At 44.5% G+C, this 22821-nt stretch overlaps 1 protein-coding gene across 1 annotated transcript in view; it reads left to right on the top strand.

The window, feature by feature from the left end:
• The window catches only part of OPHN1 (oligophrenin 1), a 130699-nt gene that overhangs the window by 97938 nt on the left and 9940 nt on the right, over positions 1 to 22821 (top strand). The window contains exons 20-22 of the mRNA XM_035113211.2: positions 4305 to 4452; positions 12410 to 12724; positions 21603 to 21729. Of these exons, the coding sequence (XP_034969102.2) occupies positions 4305 to 4452; positions 12410 to 12724; positions 21603 to 21729 (590 nt within the window). The remainder of the gene's footprint in view (positions 1 to 4304; positions 4453 to 12409; positions 12725 to 21602; positions 21730 to 22821) is intronic.

Raw genomic sequence — 22821 nt, 5'->3', positions numbered from 1 at the left:
TGGTGTGTTGTAATTACTGCTTTGACAGCTTTAAACTTGAGTGCTACAGCTAAATTAAAAACTCGATCCCCCTGGAAACAAGTCTTGGCGTTACACAAACCCTGCTCTGCAAACTTGAGAGATTAGGTCAATACCACCTGCGCATATGAAAAAATTTAATGTGCTTTTTCTGCCTCGTTACATAGTGTGAACCTAGCTGGGGGTAGGAACAGCTTCTTGGAGAGGCTTGTGATTGTGGCTTTTAAACTGAGAACTATAGTGCTCCGAAATATGGTATGCTCACTGCAGAGAATATACAGTCCCGGGTACAAACAAGAATTAAGAACTGCATAATTCTATAAACTTCGGTCATGTCTCCTCTTACTTGTCTTTTCTCTCAACTAAAAAGTCACAAAGCTCCAGACTTTTTTTTCTTTTGGAAGAGGGGGGAGAGGAGGAGGCATGGGTAATCCCAAATGAGCTCCCCTAATCCTCCAGCAAGGTGAGGAAGTGTTCCAGTTGGGCAAAAATGTTCTTTTTCTTGATCATGCAATGAAAAGAGAGGTGCTCTCTTTCGCAGAAGAGTTTGAAAACACTAAGCCGGTAGTTTCCGAACTGTGCTTGTGTTAAAGCCACAGTCCCCTGCTTCAGATGCAACAGGAAACTGTACCTTGATGCTGTAGCATCAAGCCTATTGTTACTTGTTAAGCCAGAGGATCAGGACAGAAGTGCAGGTCCTGGACACTCTCTGCTTGTTACAGAGGCTTTGACACTGTGCAGTAAACCAGGGTACCGCGTTTCAGACGTAACAGGAAAGTATGGTTGAAAGAGAGCAAGATGAAAGTGCCGTTGAGGGGAATGAAGGAGAGGCATGCAGAATGAATGTCCAATTAATTTGTTGTTGTTGTTGTTATTGTTGTTTAGTCGCTTAGTCGTGTCCGACTCTTCGTGACCCCATGGACCAGAGCACGCCAGGCACTCCTGTCTTCCACTGCCTCCTGCAGTTTGGTCAGACTCATGTTGGTAGCTTCGAGAACACTGTCCAACCATCTCATCCTCTGTCGTCCCCTTCTCCTTGTGCCCTCCATCTTTCCCAACATCAGGGTCTTTTCCAGGGAGTCTTCTCTTCTCATGAGGTGGCCAAAGTATTGGAGCCTTGCCGAAGGATTGATGCTTTTGAATTATGGTGCTGGAGGAGACTCTTGAGCAGGCATCCCCAAACTTCGGCCCTCCAGATGTTTTGGCCCACAACTCCCATGATCCCTAGCTAACAGGACCAGTGGTTAGGGAAGATGGGAATTGTAGTCCAAAACATCTGGAGGGCCGAAGTTTGGGGATGCCTGCTCAAGAGTCTCCTCCAGCACCATAATTCAAAAGCATAAATCCTTCGGCGATCAGCCTTCTTTATGGTCCAGCTCTCACTTCCGTGCATCACTACTGGGAAAACCATAGCTTTAACTATACGGACCTTTGTTGGCAAGGTGATGTCTCTGCTTTTTAAGATGCTGTCTAGGTTTGTCATTGAATTAGCCGTGATTTATTAAGTCGTTGCATCTGAACCAACCTTTTGTCCGTCGCTGCCAATCTTCTGGTGATGCGGCAGAATAAAGAAGTAACTAATTCCATTGTAGGAGGCATTGCCCATCAGACAGGCAAAGCAGTGAGAGAAAGCTAGTAAGCAGGACTCCCCTCCATTGCCTCATTGGGCCTCCTCTCGCCTCAGCTGGCGCCTGGGGGGGCAGACATTCCCTCAGGCTGCCTCAGTAGCAGAAATGGAAAGCAGGAGGCTCGCTCGTGAGAGACTAGCTCTGCCTGGCATCTCCTGGCCCTCAGCTGTGCTAGCTGGCCATTCTAGAAACAACTGTTTAAGGACTGGATTATTTTCCTCTTCCCTCCCTTTCCCCTTGCATCGTTTTTGCTTTTGTTTTAGATTCTAAGCCTGTGGGGAGAGTTTAGTCTTCTTTTAACCAATTGCACTTAAGACACCCTGGGAGACTTTTTGGCTGAAGAATGGGGTGCAAATGAGAAATAAATATGCCCGGGGGGACGGACCACTTCATACAACAGTGTTTGTAATGTTGGAGGTCATTTTGCAGTCAACATGCACAGCCTTGTTGGCAGACCTCTTGGTGTGTAAGAACCAAGGATAAGACATTCTGAAAGCCCTGCTCTGCTATCTTAATTTCCGTTAATTGCAACTGCTTTTCAGCCATTTTCTCTTGAGTGGCAGGAGGGGTTTGCCGCAAATCCCCAAATTTGTTTGGCATCCAGGCCGGGAGAACATTTGGCTATTCCTGTTTCCCAAGCTGTAGAAAATGCTGTTGCCATGCAGCCAACGGGTTTCAGAGTCCACTAGAGATTAACAGCTGCTTTATTCTGTGGGGGTTTTTTTTTTTTATGTGGGGAGAGGACAGAAGATCTTAACCTGGTGTTGGGAGTTGTAGCCCCAAACATCCTGAGGGTGCCAGGTTGAGAATGCTGCCCTTCCCCGGGTATTCTGAAAGCAAACTCCTGGGGATGATGCCCAGCTGCCACCAGCCATAGAACGTATTTTATGTTAGCTGGGGGGGGAGACAAATTGGATGGAAGCTGGAGAGCAGCTAGTTCCATGTCAGCAGCTTGTGTGTACCTATTGCAGCTTGGAAAACTATATAAAAAAATGAGGTCCCCTTAGTGCTATATAATGGGCGCCCCCAGATTCTTTATAGCTCAGATGTTGGTCTTTACAACAAAGCCCCAGTGCTTATGGTCTGTTGTCACTACTAAATACTTTGGCAGACCTTTGTGCTCCATGGGGTTGAGGCAGGAGGTGTGTCAAGGGATGGCGTTATATTACTTTGGCACCTCTTCCTGTGGCAGTGTGGCAATCACATTAAAACAAATAAGGCAAACCAAAGCAGGGTTGGGAGTAATTGCTCCACTGCAATTTCCCCCCCTCCATGATTTGGTATATCTAAAGCGTCTCTGGAAACAGGGCAGGTTGCAATTGAAAGTGAGCTTTTTTAATTGGCCCCAAATGAATGAGAGGGTAGTGGCCAAACGAGGCCTGAGGGAGTCCTAACCAGTGGCTACCAAGGTGGGTGGTAGGATTGCCTAGTGGGATGCTAAGAGGCAAGGAGGTGGCGGAGGCAGACACACGCTGGGGGTGTAAATGGCTTACTTACTTAGTCGGCTGTGCAAACTCCTATTCAGAATATTGCTTGTCATAGGGTAGGGTGCACTGGGGTTGACTTTATGGAACTGAAAAGGAATGCATTCCGAGAAATGGATTAGGGAATATATTTTGGGTTATGGAAGGTACAAACTGAATAATCTCAAAAAGGGAAATCAATAGCGTGTTACACACGCCGAATGAATCTTGGAGGAGGAAAATGTAAATTAGCTACTAGTACTACATGCTAAAATTGCAGTAGGACAACTGAACTATTGCAGAATTGAGCGATTTTTTCACCAGCTTCCTGCTGTGGTCATTTTTGTTGATCCTTTGTCTCCTGTTGGCACAATCAGATAGACTGTAAATTTCTGTGTGTGGAGACAAGGAAGATTCGTGTTTGTGTCTAGTCAACACATTTTCAAGAGGCTCCCCATTAACTGGTGGGTGTTAAGAATTAGTTATTGCTAGCTTTAGCAGAATGCAGGTTACTAGTCCTTCCATTTTGTGTTTTGTTTTGTTTTATTATCGCATCATATTTATATCCTACTTTGTTTCTCCAAGGAGCTCAAGGTGTCGTGCATCTTTCTCCCTCTCCTCAGTGGCAGTGACTGGCCCAGTGGGCTTCCTGGCTGAGTGGATATTCAAACTCCAGTTTCCCAGGTCCTAGTCTAACCCTGACACCACACTGTGTTTCTTCCTTGGTATCCCATGACTGTGCTTAGGGGTCCAGCTGTAGTCACTGGTTGACTTGAACCCACAAGAGGAAAGGATATAGGGAGACCTTTGCTGCAGGACCTCATTGAGCTTCTGGCTTGCTAAATAGAGTACAGCTGCGTCCTACAACGGGTTCATGTCCCATAATGGTGGTGGTAGATGCAGGACACAGGCTAATGCAGGCTGGAATAGGAGAGAGACACAGTTTCAATTTCTGGAAAAAGTAATCTCTTATAAGATGCTGAGCCCTTGCTGGTCATGCTCATGATACTGTCTAGAATTATTTGGATGTATCACTATTTTTTGGGGTGTGTGTTCTGTTTTGAAGAAGGTTCTTCAAGTAAAGTTCCGAACAATGCTCCATGGGTCCTAGCAATGTTTTATTCCAAAAGGAGTCAGTTTTTATGCATCCAGTTGCTTAAAGCTGCATAATATTAACATCTGCCTCCCCCCTCAGATATATTCCGGGGCCCCCGAGGACAATGCTGCACCCCCAGTGCCTCCTCCCCGGGTAGCCACTCGACGGCACAAACCCATCACCATCTCCAAGCGCCCTCTGCGGGAGAGGCCTGTCTTCTTTGGAGGCTCCGTGGAAGAAAGTGAAGGTGAGTGGGGCTGATCCTGGTAACTGCTTTCTCAGTCTCCATCCTTTCATGTGGGGCTCCACTGGAGCTCTGTGTGTGCACCCAGCTCACTTGTTCATTTTGTTCAGAGAGCAACAGCAGCTGCCGCTTCACAAAGGTAAAAACAACCTGGCACTATTTACTGTAAAAAAAAATATGCATGCATGAGGACTACACACCCCATAATACTCTGAATCAGGAAGCATTATCCCCACACAAAGTGTAGCTGCTCCCCATATGTACCTTTGATGGAGTGCCCTTAAAAATCTCATTGGGGGCCACCAAGGCCTCAAATACCTGCAAATATCTTTTGTGGTTTTGTTTTAACTTGTTAGTGGTTTTCTATCTCTTTTATAAAAGAAAACCCAACAACAATCTCCAATGGGTTTAGCCTATTAGTCTATTAACTACAAGAAATTCCTGCTCGGAAACATAGAGAACCTAAGAAGAGGCTGCTGGATCATACCAATGGCCCATCTAGTCTAGCATCCTGTTCTCACAGTGGCCAACCACATGCCCCCTGGGAAAAGGATTTGGGCACAAAAGCACACTCCCCTCCTGATGTTTCCAGCAGCTACTTCTGGCTGTGGAGGCAGATCATGATCATCATGTTTAGTAGCCATTGATAGCCCTCTCTTTTCCTCCCTGGATTTGTATAATCCTCTTTTAAAGCCACCCAAGTTGGTGGCCATCCCTGCCTCCTTTGGGAGTGAGCAACTGTTACAGACTGGTTGGACGCAGAGAGGAATGGGGAGAGAAGCAGCTGGGGAACCTCCAAGGGAAGAAGGCTCAGAGCCGGGGGATTGGTGGTGGGACGATGATGAGTGGTCAGGTGGAGAAGAGCGAGAAGACTGGGAGGAGGAGTCCTTAGCTGAAGAGGTAGCGGGGCTTAGTGAGCCAGGAGAGTCTGTGGCAGAAGTAGGAGAGGAGGGATGCCAAGAGGCAGAGATGAGTCTGGCTGCTGAAGAGGCATGGGTGTCTCCTCCTCCTACTGCTCATAAAGAGTTGGCTCCAACTTGGTTGGTGTGATTTACTGCTGGCTTGCTCCTGACAGTAGCATAGTTTAACTCTGTGCTCCATGAAGAAGGGCTTTTCTTCTAGCTGTCCTGAATCTTCCAACATTCAGTTTCTTCGGATGTCCATGAGTTTGCGTTATGAGAAGAGGGAAACTTTTCTCTATCCACTTTCTCCAGGCCATCCATAATTTTATAAACTTCCATCATGCCTTCCATCTTACTTGCCCCAAATGCTGCAAACTTTATTCATAGGGGAGTCACTTCATCCCATTGATCATTTCGGCTGCCCTTTTCTGAATCGGCATCAGGCTTGATCCCCTTAAGTCAATCCTAGCAACTCTTTGGATCCTGGCTGGGAAAACACTTGAGAGGTACCTCTCCCTTGCATCTTGGCGATTCCGAGCTCTCAGTTAAGTATGCCTTGTCTGAGAATCAGCGGCTTTGCAGATCCAGAGGTGCAAAGTGATTCCATTCAGTAAATGGGTCCAAAGTGCCAAGATGCCTTGTTAACAAGCACTGCGGCTTTGTGCCACTGCGTGCGTCATGCAGAAATGATGGCTGGTGCTTCTACTAAATCACTGATCAGTTTGCCACCCGGAGGGCAAGCCACTGTGAGAGCCTAATTGGTTGGCATCCCAGGGAGATTCAGAGCAATAGAATGAGTCATAGCCTGAAAAAGCACCAGTGGCCACCCTCTTGTCACAGATGAATGTGCACTTTGGGTCCCCACTCCCACTTTTTTTGCATCAAATGAAAGGTTTTGGAGGATCTTGGCAAGGCCTTATCTCCCTACCAGAGTACTCCTATTATCTGCCAATTTTGCAAAGTGTATTGGTGGGGACGGATAAGGCGAGCTCATCTTTTCTTCTCCCTTTTATGAATTTTGTTTTTAACTTTGGTGCGCCATCGTGCCTGTTAAGGGAGCACTGGTTAATTCTTCTCCTTGTTATGTATTCAGTTGATCACCCCACCCTTCCTCCCAGAAGGGGAGCACAGTCCAGCAAAACATCAACAGCAGCAATAAATGCATTTTAAAAACAGTTGCAGACATTCCAAAAAAACAACAACAAACAATCACATTCTATCAAGCTAGCAAGCAGCTCCAGGGTTTGCCAGGACACTGGTGTAGCCTGCTGACCTCTGTCCCACACGGGTGGGTGCTGCATATTTCAGGGTTGTTGTCAAAATATTATCCACGGATCCCTTTTAGAACAAAGAGTCCCCATAACCTGCTGTCAACAAGCCCAAGAACATGCAAATGAAATAACTGCATATTCTTCCCCTTCTTTGGCCCTACCTCCCTTTTATGGTCCCTGCCCCCTCTGTTCCCTTTTTCGTATCTCTCCCCCCCCCCCCAGACTGGAAGTCTCTCGGGACAGGGACCTTGCCCTCTGATATATTATGGGGTGCTTTGTGTAAGATCCAGGAGAGGTAAAAGAAAGTCCTCCTCCAAGCAGCATGGAGTTGGAACTATGGAACTTGCTGCCACAGGAGGCAGTGATGGCCACCAACTTGGATGGCTTTAAAAGAGGATTGGGCAAATTCATGGAGGAGGAGAGGGCTATTGATGGCTACTAGCCACAGTGGCTATGTTCTGCCCTCCACAGTTTTTGCATGGACCTTTCTGCTTTCCTTTATCATTTCATAGCCAAATGTGGTTCGTGTGCACTGTCGTTTTCACTAATCGGAAGTCAGCCCCGAACCCAGCCATGGTTTGCAAACCTAACTATGGTTACAAAGTGTGGGTTAACGCTGCTAAATTTGGTTAACTGAAACACCAGTGAACATGAAATGTTGGTTGCTATACTTGGTCCCAAAACTGCATTATACTGGGTTAGGACATTGGCCCATGTTGTTCAGTATTTTTTACGCTGACCTGCAGCAGTGGCTCTCCAGAACTTCAGACAGGAGACTCCCCAAGCCCTGCCTGGGAATGCCAGTGGGGATTGAACCCTAGAACCTTCCACTTGCAAGTCAGATGCTCTACCACTGAGCGGTGGCGGGCCATGGGTAGTGATGGCTACTCAAGCATTACATTTTAGCCTTTGATCATAGAGTCCTATAAATGTGGCAACAAAACTCCATTTGAGTTTTGCCATGTGTTAAGAGGGGCCCAGCAGAAGGACAAATGTGGATGTTTGTGGAAACATTACCTCTCTCAAAAAATAAAATAAAACTTTAATGGTACAGTGTTGCATCACATAGCTGAAGGCCAAGAACTAAAACGAGCAGGAGCAGGCAAAAATTAGGTTATTGGAAAGGTTGATGAAGCACTTGGAGAATTCATTATTGCAATAATTCTACTTGAACATAATGGATTCAGAAGCGGTGCTAAAATAGTTAGCAGAATAAGATTTCAATACTTTTTTTTGTTAATTCAATCCTAGTTCTGATGTTTAATATGGTGGCATTTATATGTTAACTGGATTTTGTATTGACAATTTATACGGATTTTTAAAAATAAATTAAAAGCCATGTCATTTGATGCATCTCCCTTTGGCTGGGACTGGGTTAGCAAGAAAAGCTTGTGGAACAAACAGAGGCACAGCTATTTGAATGTGTATTAACAAAAGCCTATTTTTTAGCCACACAGTCAACAAAATAACTCATGGACTTCAGGTGGAGGAATAAAATCTTGCACATAGAAACCTAGCTTCATGGAGAAGCTTTCTGGTTGAACACTCTTTTACGATAACACTGGCTTTCCACACGTAGGAATTTTTGCAAGCAGTTTGAAGTTATTTAGTCCAGGAAGGACTGTCCCATGCAATTTTGCTGAATGAGTAAATCTATTCCTTCATTGTCCAGCTTCCTATCCTATCTCCATGTAGTAATGACCGAGCATATGTATATTTATATATTTTCTTTTCCTAAGAAAAGCCAAAAGCTGTGAAGGCCTGCTGGATCAGACTAAGAAAGGCCTGCTGAATCAGACCAAGAACCCAGTGGCCAAACCCACAAGCACGACCTGAGCACAAGAGCCCCCTCTTCTTCTGCTGCTGCTGCTTCCAGCAACTGCTGTTCAGAAGGATTGTTACCTCTAACCATGGAGGCAGAGCATAGCCCCCATCATGGCTAGTAGCCATCAATAGCCGTTTCCTCTGTGAATTTATCCAGTCCCTTTTTAAAGCCATTTAGCTTGGTTGCCATTGTTGCCTCTTGTGGGAGTGAGTTCCATACTTTAACTATGCGCTGCATGCAGACGTACTTCTTTCTTCTCTTCCCGACCTTCCCACATTCAGCTTTGTTGGATGCCCACGAGTTCCAGTGTGATATAACCATGGCCCAAAGTACATAGAATTGTGCAGCTGTCACTTAACTTGCATCTCCCCCAGTGTTTCCCTGGTAACATTTAGCTAAAAATTATGTGCTATATGACATCTTGGCACTCCAGTTCCCAGACTCGCTGCTCCCATTTCATAGACTGCTGGTTGCATTTTTGCTAAGCATTACTAGGGACACACCATATGTAGCAGGCCAGAACTTGGTGACAGCCATTAATTCCTCCTGGAATGCAATCTCTGAGCCATGGTGAAGTCACCAAGTTTTATTCCCATGGAGCACACTTCATAAATAACTGAAGATTGCCAGCTACGTAACTGAGAAATGATCTCCACATTGGAGAAAATAAGGCCCGGCCAGGCTGAAACTTAATGCCACCTGTGAATTAAGGAGAAAAATCACATTGAAGGCTAGCAATAGTGCTAGGAGCTTCTACGTGGAACGCTATAAGAACAGCCTGCTAAGTCAGTTCAGTGTCCCATCTAGTCCAACATCCTGTTCTCACAGGGGCCAACCAAGTGCCTATGGGAAACCTGCAAGCCGCATTCAAGCACATGACAAACTCCCCCCCCTGCAGTTTCCAGCAACGGGTTCAGAAGCACTACTGCCTCTTGACTACAGAAGCAGAGCATAGTCATCGTGGCTAATAGCAATTAATAACTTTCTCCTTGTCCACAAATTTGCCCAGTCCACTTTTTAAAGCCATCTAGGTTGGTGGCCATCACTGCTTCCTGCGAGAGCCAGTTCCATAGTATAACCATGCATTATTCTTCCTGAGCCTTCCAACATTCAGCTTTATGAGATGTCCACATGATCTTGTGTGATGGTAGGGAGAGGGGCTTTTCCTTAACCACTTTCCCCACCCCATGCATTATTGTATAAACTTTTTGTCATGTCGCTTCTTAGTCATCTTTTCTCTAAAAGAAAAAGTCCCCAATGCTGTAACGTTTCCTCTTAGGGGGTTGCTCCACCCCCTTGTTCACCTACCACCCCCGGTCACTGTGAGCTTGACTTTCTGGGCTCAGTTGGGAACGCATGGTCGTGATTTCTGCCAGATGTTTTCTGCAACTAGGAAATTGCTTGTGTCTATCTCTTAAGCTTGTTGGTAGGTAGGGCAACTTTTCTTCATCATGCGATGCACTAGAAACCCATGTGCTGCTGGGCTTTAATTTTGGTTTATAAAGCCCTAAACCACTCAGGGACTACGGTACATTATGTCAGAGACCCCCTTCCCCCTTGATATCTCCCTCTGGTCCCTGTGCTCAATTGATGGTACCTCACTGTCTGTGCCATATGGTCAATAGAGAGACCTTCAGGACACTTAGGCTATCCTATATAACAAAAGAAAGCTCATTCCTGTGGCGGAGGGGCTGTTATGCTTTAGGATCATGGTGCTGGAGCTGCCCTGTCATGCAACCATTTGGGGAACTGGTCTTCCTTGAGGTAGGGGTCATTACCAGTCACCTAGCTCATATGAACCCTGCCTTAGCTTTGCTCTTCATCAGAAGGGATAATAACCAAAGTATCCAATGGAAACAGCTGCCACCCTTGATTTTGGCTGCAGAACTTGTGGCCTCCTATAAAAGATGGGTGACATAGCAAAATGTGGGACGTAGCGTTGTCCATTCATTGGGTGCAGCACAAGCACACTGTATGTAGTAGGCAAAATGAAAGGGAGACAGATTTGATAAATCATGTGGCTTCCTTTTGCTGTGAGAAATCTCCCATGCCACCAAGTCCATTCTCCAGGTAGGACTTTGCGAATAGACAGAGACCAAAATCTATAAAGCAAAATGACCCAGGAGAATATGATATTTTATTTCCTCTTGATCCTCCCAAGGTAATTGGGTGGGTGCAGGGATGTGTGTGTGTGTGTGTGTGTGAAGAGATGCACATGGACTGTATCAAGATCATATATAGTTTTCCTGAACACTCTTAAGACAAATAACTATATATTTTGCTGCATTATGAGTCTGCAAAGTTGTTATACATTATAAGCCGCCCAGAGTGGCTGGGGTATAAATAATAAAATTATTATAATTACATTATGCATATACATTTATCAGAGATTACCTTCTTAACTTACCACTTAAGGAGACACTTTTCCATTACCTCGACAGTAGTCTCAACCACTTTTTCCATCTTACAGATGCCAGGTCACATAAACACTGGGCATTCCATACATCACCCCTAGTCTTACTCAGACATAGACAGTGTGCCTTCTGCTGCGTGGCAGGCGGGCGGGCAGGCATAGCGGGGGTGCCGTGGGCACAGCTGCGCGGCAGACCGGCCAGTCAGCGGGCGGACGCAGCTCGCGGCGCCCTCCTGGCGGGCCAGCGCCGTGGTGCCCTGCGCCACCCAGCCTGGCCGTAGGGCCGGCCCTGTGTACCTTCACACTTTTATCACTATGTAAATGGTACAGCTATTCCTCCGAGAATTCCAGCCCATCAGATATTGGAAGTGTATTAAATACATTGTGCTATGTTCATCTATGTAAAATTAAAGAAAATCATTTCTTAAATCCTTTTTTAAAGAATACTGTCAGCAGTATTCTGGAGCTCTGTCTCCTTGGTGATTTTTTAAAAAAATGTTTTTAAGAGTTTTTGAAAATGAAAAGCCAAGAAATAACACCCTTCCACTGTCCCATCTCACAACAGAACTAGCAACATAGGCAATAAAAACAGATGCTTCCAATTTTATGCTTTCGGTGCCTTTTGAAATAAATAAATTTTTTCAAAAATTGTCCAGTAGCACCTTAGAGACCAACCAAGTTTTTTCTGGGTATAAGCTTTCATGTGCATGCACACTTCTTCAGATAGCATGCACACTTCTTCTGGGTCACAGCATTCCTAGCAAAACATAACGTGTGATAAAATAAATAATGCAGAAAAGGGACCCAAATGGATTACTTGAAGACCGAAGCTTGTTTACACATCATCGGAACACAAAGTTCCAAGGCAGTGTTCTCTGTTACGCTTTGTTCTTGCCTGTATGAATTTCTGGTGGAATCAATTAAATGAGTTTAGCATTCTAATTAAGATACATAATATATATTTACCTTTTGCCTGTTGTGGAATTTATTGCTCTTGTATTGTAATCCTGAAAAACAAGTGACCTACAAACTGACACTCAACATAGGAAGCTGCCCTATACTGAGTCAGGCCATTGGGTGCACCTCAGTCAGTGCTGTCTACACTGACTGGCAGCAGCTCCTTTGGGTTTCAGTTGGTGGTGGGGTGTGTCTCTTCCAGCTTACCTTGGAGATGCCTCTTGGGATGCAACCTGTGGCCTTTTGCATTTGAAGCAGGTGCTCTGCCACTGGGCTACAGCTCATCCACTAAATGTAATAGTCCAGTCTTCATGGTTCTGAGTCAAGGGCTGATTTGCATAGTCAGACCAATGGGCCCATCCAGCTCAGTGTTGTCTACACTGACTGGCAGCGACTATCCAGGATTTCTACCCTACCTGGCAGTGCCATTGGGGGTTGAAAACTGGGAGCTTCTGCTTGCAAGGCAGATGCTCTTCCACCGAGTTATGGCCGCTCCCTCAAGAAATCGCATGCCTATATATTGCTTTCGTCTGTCGAAACAAATCCTTGAAACAAGTTGAATAAATGTGGTTATTGCTTGGGTCCCCTTTAGCAGATGATGGCTGCTTCCACACCCCCAACGGCACAATGCTTCCTGGCTGCACAGAGGCCCCCAGACCACTCCAGCGCAGCAGACTGCCCTTGCAGAGGCCAGGGGAGGCTGATACCAGGCGGCCCAGCGCAGAAGGCAGGTCGGAGCCATGTGCAGATGTGGATGTGGGGAGACTGGTCTCCAGGCTCCAGGACAGCGGGCAGAAGCTCCCCAGCAAAGCGGCGAATGGCATCATGCCTGTGACAGAGTCCCTGAAGGCCTCCACTCTGCACGCTAAGAGGCCGGCTCCCAGACTAGGGCCGGGCTGCAAGGAAGGTGAGTCCACGTGTTCTTTGTCACCTGTTGTCTTGTTCCGGTGCAAGAGTGAATGTGCCTGCCTGATATCAATAGGAAGGGAGTTCCAGAGCGTAGATACTTCCCCCCCCCCCACACACACACACAAAATTATTTCTTACAAATTTGGAACAGATATTATGTGGCACCTGTAGCAGTGCCAATTCCTCCTGTTGAAGTGCTCAAGTGGGCATGCATGAGGTAAGGCAACCTGGCGGGTAGACTGGTCCCAAGTTGCTTTGTATCCTAATAGTAACACCTTAAACTTGGCATGGTTGCAAATGGGCAACCAGTGCAGGTCTCTGAGCAGAGGTGCTATAGGCTGATAGTGTCTCACTCCTGCCAACAATTGTGCTGCGGCATTTTGCACTAACTGCAGCTTCTGTCTCCCCCAGGGACGTTTGTTGCCTGGTGCCTTCATTATACACCTTTAGGCACCAGGCAAAAATGTTCCTTTTTAACCAGGCCTTTGGTTGATTTGATTGACATCCTATGCCCTGTTAAAATGTAGTGGTTTTTTGGGGGGGTTATTGGGTTGTTTTATTCTGATTGTGTATTTTGTGGCTTTATATTTTGATTTTATTCTGTGAACCGTCCTGAGACCTCTGGGTATAGGGCAGTATATAAATTCAATAAATAATAATAATAATGTTATGCAGAACTTGCTAACCAAGCTTTTGGGGTTACTATGATCCAAGTTGCAGCTACAGATGTTTGTAAGCAACCCAGAGGTGGCTGGACTTAATGGCAATCTCCTGTTATGGACCTTTACAGGACCTCCTCCCCCCCCCCCCGAAGAAGATTTGCAGAAAGGGCACTGTCAATAGGGGAAATGTTGAGAGCACAATGCCAGTGGCATTTTTGAAAAGGAAAAGGAAAAGCCCCAAGTTTGATGCTTGGCTTGCATGCCAGGTGCAATACCAGTGGTATTGAAATCTGTTCCTCTAAGTAACTTTTATTATTTATTCCTGCTCTTTCTGACTATTGCAATCTGTACACAGCAAAGGAACTTTTGCTGTGTTTCCTCTTTTCCTCTTGTTGCTGGCTTTGGCATATTTTATTGTGTTAAAATTAAGAAAAATTGGTTACATGCCACCCTACTCTCTGAGTGGTGAGAGATTCCAGGTGTCCCAGGCGCTTTCTCGGAGTTTGGTTTCCTTGGAATGTGGGTCAGCGGAAACGGTGATGGATATATAGTTTTATTTGCACATATTTGCAACCTGAGCCTAAGATGGAATGGCTCTCAACATTCACACCCCAACAGATCTTTCCTCTCCATTAGTTGCAACTTTGGATCCAGCACAGAGCCAGCAGGTCTATGTTTCTCCAGCTTCCAGCTCAGCTCACACAAACTATGCTGGCTTTGCTTCTCTCATACCTGACAGCTGGTGTGTTTGTGTGTGCGCGTGCATCTGCGTGCGTGCGTGTAGAAAGGCTCACCCATTAGCCTAAAGGGCACCATCCATTTGCCGTAACTCTTGCAGCCCAGCTCATCCTTTGGGGATGCTGATCATGGTGCTTAACTAGCTGGCCTCAACTGTTGACCAGACAAAGGTGCAGGTTTGGTGAACTTGCTCTCTTACCCAGGCATCCCCAAACTTCGGCCCTCCCTCCAGATGTTTTGGACTACAATTCCCATCTTCCCTGACCACTGGTCCTGTTAGCTAGGGATCATGGGAGTTGTAGGCCAAAACATCTGGAGGGCCGCAGTTTGGGGATGCCTGCTCTTACCCTTCACAGGTACAGAAACCCAAGGATTATGAGGAGCTCAGGGCATAATGCAGGCTGTCACACACCCCACATCAAATGGAACTAAATTGTTGTAGTAAGTTGCTTGAGGAGCATGTTCTGCAGTTGGAGGCAAGGCTTGACAGGTCATGCTATTTATCATCTCTTACTGAATTCACATGGAATCATAAGTCCCTTCCGTCCACTTTCTGCATTATGCTAATATTTCTTTTAAAATAGGAGAAGTGCAATTGTGTTCCGTTCTGCATATTAGTCCAAGAGGTGCAAATTAGATTAAAAATACAGACAAAATGAAATGATATTTCCCTCCTTAGTTGCAAGGTCTGTGAGATTTGGTGTTACAGGTGATTCACGGCTCAGTATAATTGCACTGTTATAATTAAGTTATGTTAATGACACAATATTTTTTTAAAACAAAACTGTGCAACCGGTTAGAGCCCACATCACTTTTGTGTTGCCTTACATGGTGAGGGATTGTTGACCCCCCCCATGACTTTTTGTGCAAATGTATGTTTTTCTGGTAAAAGAAAGAGTTCTTAATGGAGACACAATTATTAGCATTTTCCCTTTCAAATAGAACAGTGCTTCATAACTTGCACGCCATATATTTTATTGGTATGTCTTCCTGGGTTGAATCCTGATAGCTCCTTCCTTGCAGGTTTTCAAAGACACCTGTTAGCAGTAGATGACCCATTTCAACTCTACATTCCTATTATTCTATGATGCAGTGTGATTTTTCTTTTGATGGAAGGTTAAGAAGCAGGATTGTGGCCTGTAGATTGCATGTTGTCATTGCTTGTTAAAAACCAAAGGGGATCAAAACCACTGTCCCACTCTGAACTTTCTCTCTCAAAAGTTCCCCTGTGATATTTTGAGCTGGGACTTCCTTTGACATACAAAGCCTTACACACAGTCTTCTTAACTTTACTCAGTATTTCTCAAACCTGTGCTGGAAATTCACCACACTGGTTTCCATTTCTTCCTTTTATTTTTAAATTTTTAAATTGAGTTTTTTTTCAAGTAAACAAAAATCACATGGTAACAGGCAAGATGCATCGGACAAGACTTAACTATGAATTTAGTCTTTGGGGATGCACAGAAAAAAGAGGAAATCCAAACAATCATGAAGGAAGTACAGTATATTAACAGCAATATGGAAAGCCAACAAAGAAAATACATAGATTTTAAGCTAGGGTTCAAAAATCATTTAGGTATAATTCTAGAACATAAGTGGGGCTGATCCCTGTTGTCCAAAACATATTTAACAAATGGAGACCAAGTAACCGAGAAGGTTGTTTTAGATATACAGGATATAAATGCATCATTTTCAATGAATAAGAAGCAGTTGCCATTCTTTGCTTCAAAGTATTATTATAGCATAGAAGTAAAGCAGTCTCAAAAGTGAAAAAGTGTGATCATAGCTCAGCTTTCCTGATCTTTGCCCTCACTTAAAAATTGACCAAGCAAATAAAGTTTCAGATAGTTTTGCTTATTCATCTGCTTATTTTTTATTTTTATTTATTAAAAAAATGATTTTTCTACCAATTTACAGCATCCAGACTTCCTGAACTTGCAAAGCAGGATGTGATGAATATGGTGCTGAAAAATTGGGGGTTCATTTAACTGAAATCTATTTTTTTGTTTACAAATCTCAGCTTTGAAAAGTCTTGCAACTTTCAAATCCAGAAGTGAATTATTCAACACCTGCCTTTTCAGTTTTGTGCTAGTGACAACACCTTACATTATGTTGTTGTTTAGTCGTTTAGTTGTGTCCGACTCTTTGTGACCCCATGGACCATAGCACGCCAGGCACTCCTGTCTTGCACTGCCTCCCGCAGTTTGGTCAAACTCATGTTCGTAGCTTCAAGAACACTGTCCAACCATCTTGTCTTCTGTCGTCCCCTTCCCCTAGTGCCCTCAGTCTTTGAGTGCCCAACATCAGGGTCTTTTCCAGGGAGTCTTCTCTTCTCATGAGGTGGCCAAAGTATTGGAGCCCCAGCTTCACGATCTGTCCTTCCAGTGAGCGCTCAGGGCTGATTTCCTTCAGAATGGATAGGTTTGATCTTCTTGCAGTCCATGGGACTCTCAAGAGTCTCCTCCAGCACCATAATTCAAAAGCATCAATTCTTCGGCGATCAGCCTTCTTTATGGTCCAGCTCTCACTTCCATACATCACTACTGGGAAAACCATAGCTTTAACTATACGGACCTTTGTCGGCAAGGTGATGTCTCTGCTTTTTAAGATGCTGTCTAGGTTTGTCATTGCTTTTATCCCAAGAAGCAGGCATCTTTTAATTTCGTGACTGCTGTCACCTTCTGCAGTGATCAGAGGGTGACAGCTGACCTTACATTATATACCTATTTAAAATTTCAAAATGCTCTTTTTGCATTGGATAAATTTTTCATTTCTCTTTTGGTACAGGTCTCATGCCCTCAAACTTCAGAATGGTGGTCAGGAGCAGCTAGGGGGTTCTTTAATTTGTTTTGGCAATGTGGGAGTTCTTGGATAACCCCAGCTCCCCTGACTCTGCTGGGGCATAAAAGAGGCAATGAGATATTTAAAATCCTCAGCACACACTGCCTCTGAGCTGTTGGTGACAGAAGGGACAGCGGGGAAGATATTTTAGGCCATCTGCATGCACTTATTTTTCTAATATGCTTAAGGTGTAGAACTGTGTGTTTTTAAACAACACACAAACAAAAACCACCACCTTTGGGTTGCATTTGCACACAATGCTAATCTGCAGCCGTACATTAATTTTTTTTAAAATAAAAAAATACACTTGCCATTTTCCAGTCCTCAGGTATGATCTTATGAACAAGTCATATGTTTTTGTTAGAAGAACACCAGTTTAGAAGAACACCAGTCACATTGAGTTCTCTTCAGAACTCGCAGGTTGATGCCATTTGTCCCCAGAGATTTGTCAGTTTTTAATCTGTCAACAAGGTTTAAAAATTGCGCCTCTTGTCATTGCTGTTGGCATCAGTTCCTCAGACTCCCTTCCTGTGAAATTTTGTTCAGGTGCAGGAATGGACCCTACATCTTCCACACAGAAGACAGATGCAAAGATTGCTTCTGTGCAATCTCCTTTGAGATGTAGCAGCCTGGAAAAGGTCACTGTTATAAACCAATGTCATCTTTAAACCTTGAAGATTGAGGTTGTACCTATTCTCAATCCAGACAGACTGAAGGATGACTTAAAAGTTTGGAGCCATTTCTCTTGCTAGTCAAACCAATCATATTTAGCATTATCTTGCTTGTATTGCTCTCTCCAGACCACACATGGATTTAGATGAAATCATAATCAGTTTTTTCATCTTTCATTTGTTTTGCTTACAAAAGCACATCAGAAGAGTCTGCTGGATCAGGCCAGCAGCCCATCTAGCCCAGGATCCCATTCTCACAGTGGCTATACAGTTAGTTGCCTGTGGGGAAACCAGCAAGTAGGACCCGAAAACAAGAGCAACACTGTCCCCTCCTATGTTTTCCAGCAACTGAAATTCAGAAGCATTGCTACTTCCAACTGTGGAGGCAGAGGATAGCCATCCTGGCCATTGCTAGCCCTCTCCTCCTCCATGATTTTGCCTACTCCTCTTTTAAAGCTATCTAAGTTGTTGGCCAAGGGACGGGGTGGTGCTGTGGGTTAAACCACAGAGCCTAGGGCTTGCCGATCAGAAGGTCGGCGGTTCAAATCCCCACAACGAGGTGAACTCCCGTTGCTCGGTCCCTGCTCCTGCCAACCTAGCAGTTTAAAAGCACATCAAAGTGCAAGTAGATAAATAGGTACCGCTCCAGCGGGAAGGTAAATGGCATTTCCGTGTGCTGCTCTGGTTCGCCAGAAGCGGCTTAGTCATGCTGGCCACATGACCTGGAAGCTGTATGCCGGCTCCCTCGGCCTATAGAGCGAGATGAGCACCGCAACCCCAGAGTCGGTCACGACTGGACCTTAATGGTCAGGGGTCCCTTTACCATTTACCTTAAATTGTTGGCCATCACTGCCTCCTATGGAAGCAAGTTCCATAGTTTAACTTTGCCCTAGATGCACTGCATGCCATTTCTTTTATGTGTCCTGCATCCTCCAAACTTCAGCTTCATTGGATGTCTATGTGTTCTAGTCTTATGAGATGAGAGAGGGAAATAAACGTTCCTCTCTCCACTTTCTCCAGCCCATGCATAACTTCATAAACTTCTTTATCATCTCACCTCTCTCTCGCCTTTTCTCCAAACTAAAAAGCCCCAAACAATGTAGCCTTTCTTCCTAGGGGAGTCTCTCCACCCCCTTGATCGTTCTAGTTGCACCTTTTCTGAACCTTTTCCAACTCTACAATATTCTTTTTGAAGTGAGGTGACACGAACAATGTGGAGTACTCCAAATGCGGCCATACCATAGATTTTGTATAATGGCATTAGTATAATGCTTCTGTTAATAACCTCGAGCCCTCACCATGGGGTGAGCTGTAACTCAAGACAAATTAATGTTTAATTTCCATTTCTGTAAACGTTCATGTGATTCCTGCATTGCAAGAGTTTTAACTAGATAAACCTTTGAGTCCCTTTCAGTGCTACAGTTCTGCAATTCTCTGTGCGTTTTGGGACCGTTTTGCATAATCCTTTTGTGTAATAAATGATGTTTTGCTCTAAACTAATACCAGTTCACACTGCATTATAAACTAGACATGGGATCTTGTCTCTTTTCAAGCTTGAGGATAAACCACTTCAAGCGTCCATTTAAGATGACCCCTTTTTAAGTCTTCCCTTCTTTGTTGAGTGGCCTGTCAGCTGATGAACTGCCTTGTGAGGTTTGAAGTCCGATTAATCCAATTGAACTTCCATTAAATGTGCAACAGCTTCATAGATATTAGAAGAGCCCAGTTGTGCTTAGTGAAGACAATGATTTACAGTGGTGCCTCGCAAGACAAATTTAATTCGTTCCGCAAGTCAATTCGTTTTGAGAAAAATTCATCTTGCGAATCGCAGTTTCCCATAGGAATGCATTGAAATTTCTTTTTTTGCCCATAGGAACGCATTAATTAAATTTCAATGCATTCCTATGGGAAACCGCGATTTGCAAGACGAATTTTTCGCAAAATGAATTCGTCTTGCGAGTCACCATCAGATCGCAAGACGCATTCGTCTTGCGAAAAATTCGTCTTGCAGGGCATTTGTCTTGCGAGGTACCACTGTATTAACCTACTTTAACTTTAGATCTGCCAGTTGGAACAAGGGATGGTAAGCAAACATCAATATTTAAGCAAACTAGTTTTTCATATAATTGTAGAGTTGGAAGGGATGCTAAGAATCATCTAGTCCAAGCAATGCAGAATTCACAGCTAAAGAATCTTCAACAGAAGACCATCCAACCTCTGCTTAAAAACCTCCAGTGGAGAGTCTACCACCTTCTGAGGGAGTTTGTTCCACAGCTGAACAGCTCTTACCATAACAAAATACTTTCTGATGTTTAGTCAGAATCTTCATTATTTTACTATGAATTCATTGGTACTGATCCTCCACACTGGAGCAGCAGAAAACAAGCTGGCTCCATGGGACAACCCTTCAATTTGAAAGTGGCTCTCATATCACCTCTCAGTTTCCTCTTCTCCAGGCTAAACATACCCAGGTCCTTCAACCACCCCTCATCAGGCTTGGATTCCAGACCCTTAATAATCTTGGTCACCCTCCTCTGCACACCTTCCAGCTTGTCAATATCTTTCTTAAATTGTGATGCTCAAAACAGACCCCAGGTGGGGTCTGACCAAAGCAGAATAGAGCAACACAACACTTCCTTTGATCTTGGCTTTTTAATCAAGATGTACAGTCGTACCTTGGTTTTCGAACAGCTTAGTTCTTGAACATTTTGGTTCCAGAACGCCACAAACCCGGAATTGACTGTTCCAGTTTGCGAACTATTTTTGGAAGCTGAATGTCCGACAGGGCTTCAGCGGCTTCTGATTGGCTGCAGGAGCTTTTGACAGCCAATCAGAAGCCGCACGTTGGTTTCCAAATGTTTTGGAAGATCGAACGGACTTCCGGAATGGTTTCCGTTCGACTTCCAAGGTACAACTGTATTAGAAAACATGTGCCAGATTTTTTCTCATAAGGAGGATGGAGAAGGGGAAGCATTTACAACAGGATTGTGATGGCATGTAGCCAGTAATTACGAAGAAAGGTATTACATTCCAAATGGTACAGACTTCATTATGGGACTTGGCCATCTATGAGTGGGACAATTTGTACAAAACAACACAATAGTTTATAAAAGGATTCTGTAATGGTGTTGTGCTTTTTTGTTTCCTAATTGGAAACTTGCTCAGGTTATTGAAATGAATGCAGACTTGTCAATTATGTAGAGCAGAACTTTCCAAATTTTTCATGTTGGAGACACACTTTTTAGGCATGCATCATTTTGCGACACAGTAATTCAGTTTTGCATCATTTGTGACAAAATCATTCAGTTTTCCTAGCAAACCGGAGGTTAAGCTAGCCCCTTTCCAGCCCTGGGAAAAGCGTGGGGAGCATTCCCATGACACACCTACACACTGCAGCTGACACACTAACGTGTTGTGACACACAGTTTGGAAAGCTCTGATGTAGAGGCTTAAATGAACCAGTCCATACTTTTAAATCTGTACTGTGTTTTGCATTTCCGCTCCTAGGACTGTTGCCACATCCCAGCTTGGAAACTTGGATGGTTCAGCTAAACTCTACAGTAACTTCATTTGTTAATTAATTGATTGATTGACTTCATGAAATTTATATACCGCTTGATTGTAGAAAACCAGAAAGAAAGAAAGAAAGAAAGAAAGAAAGAAAGAAAGAAAGAAAGAAAGAAAGAAAGAAAGAAAGAAGCAGTGAGGTTATTAGTAAAAGCAAAACATTTTTTAAAAATTAAACTAGTAATAAACTAAAAATATCTGGATAGGCTTGTCTGAACAAGAATGCTTTTAGCAGATGCCCAAAAAGCGTACATTGAAGGCACTTGTCTGATATCAGTAGGCAGGGAGTTCTGAAGTGTGGGTGCCTCCACACTAAAAGATTGATTTCTTACAAATGTGGATTGAGCATCATTGTTCCCTTTCATGATTAACGGTGCTTTGTTACTTTCCCACTCAGGTGAATACGAAGGCTTTGCTAAAGCACGATCACCTGGAGAGAAGCCAGTGATAACACGTCCTCCAGTGAGACCACCAGACCCTCCATGCAAAGCCCCGGCGGCTCATAAGGCAGAGGCCGCCTCTGTGTGAGTAGCAAAGCAAGACACATTGAAGGAGATAAATGGCCTGGCAGGATGCTCCAGAAGGCATAGGGAGAGACCCAAAGAGCTTGCCCCAAAAGATGGGCTAATCTGTGGAGGGTGAACAGGGATTTATTTTTTATTTACTTTTTAGGAATAACAAAGCAAAAGTTTCAGGATATCCTCAGAAACCTTCCTGGTATAAACCCCAGGCTTCCTTTCCTCTCCCCCCTTATGCACATGAATGCACCTTACTGGTGCACAATTGCATCATATTTGCAATTTCAACCACACATGGTTGAGGGCCGGCTTTTTGAAATTGTGCAAGTTAAATACCAAACAAAGTAGAGAACTTAAAAACTCTTTTTGTGTTGGGTCTGCTTGGGGTTACCTGGAGCATAAAGGGCTTTAAACTTCTCCGCTTTGCTTGGGGGGGGGGCGTGAGGCCTGCTCAGTGTGTGAGCTATGGGAGTACTGGGGTTTCCCTCCCCCCCCACTTTGCTAGATGTGGGGTAGCTCCAAGGGTTTGGGTATACACAATTTTCCTGTGCACATGGAACCCTTGGAACTGAACCCCCACATAAATTGCAATTGTACTGCAAGTTGAGCAGTAAACGCGCATAGCAACTGGCCACTGTGCAAATTCATCTGACCTCATGGAAGAGGGAGTTACGCACATTTTCCAGTCAAATTGCTATAATCTCCAACATGCTTTGTAGGAAATGTACATATATTGACTGGATTTTGTACATCCTCCAGTTGCTATGCATTAGCTCCCAACAGGCATGTTGACCAGTGTGTGTAGAAATGCACATACTGATTTAGATGTTGGGGATTACGCGTAGTGGCTGGAGAACATACAAAATTCAGTTGATATATTCCCTAAGGCAGGCATCCCCAAACTGTGGCCCTCCAGATGTTTTGGCCTACAACTCCCATGATCCCTAGCTAACAGGACCAGTGGTTGGGGAAGATGGGAATTGTAGTCCAAAACATTTGGAGGGCTGAAGTTTGGGGATGCCTGCCCTAAGGCCTTTTGGAGAGTGTGTCCACTGAGCAGGAAATGTGCAAAATTCCCTCTTCCTGGAAGAATTATGT

The sequence above is a fragment of the Zootoca vivipara genome, chromosome Z (assembly GCF_963506605.1).
Source record: "Zootoca vivipara chromosome Z, rZooViv1.1, whole genome shotgun sequence".
Taxonomy (NCBI): Eukaryota; Metazoa; Chordata; class Lepidosauria; order Squamata; family Lacertidae; genus Zootoca; species Zootoca vivipara.
The sequence above is the reverse complement of the archived record's forward strand: the minus strand, read 5'-3'. Positions and strand labels throughout refer to the sequence as shown.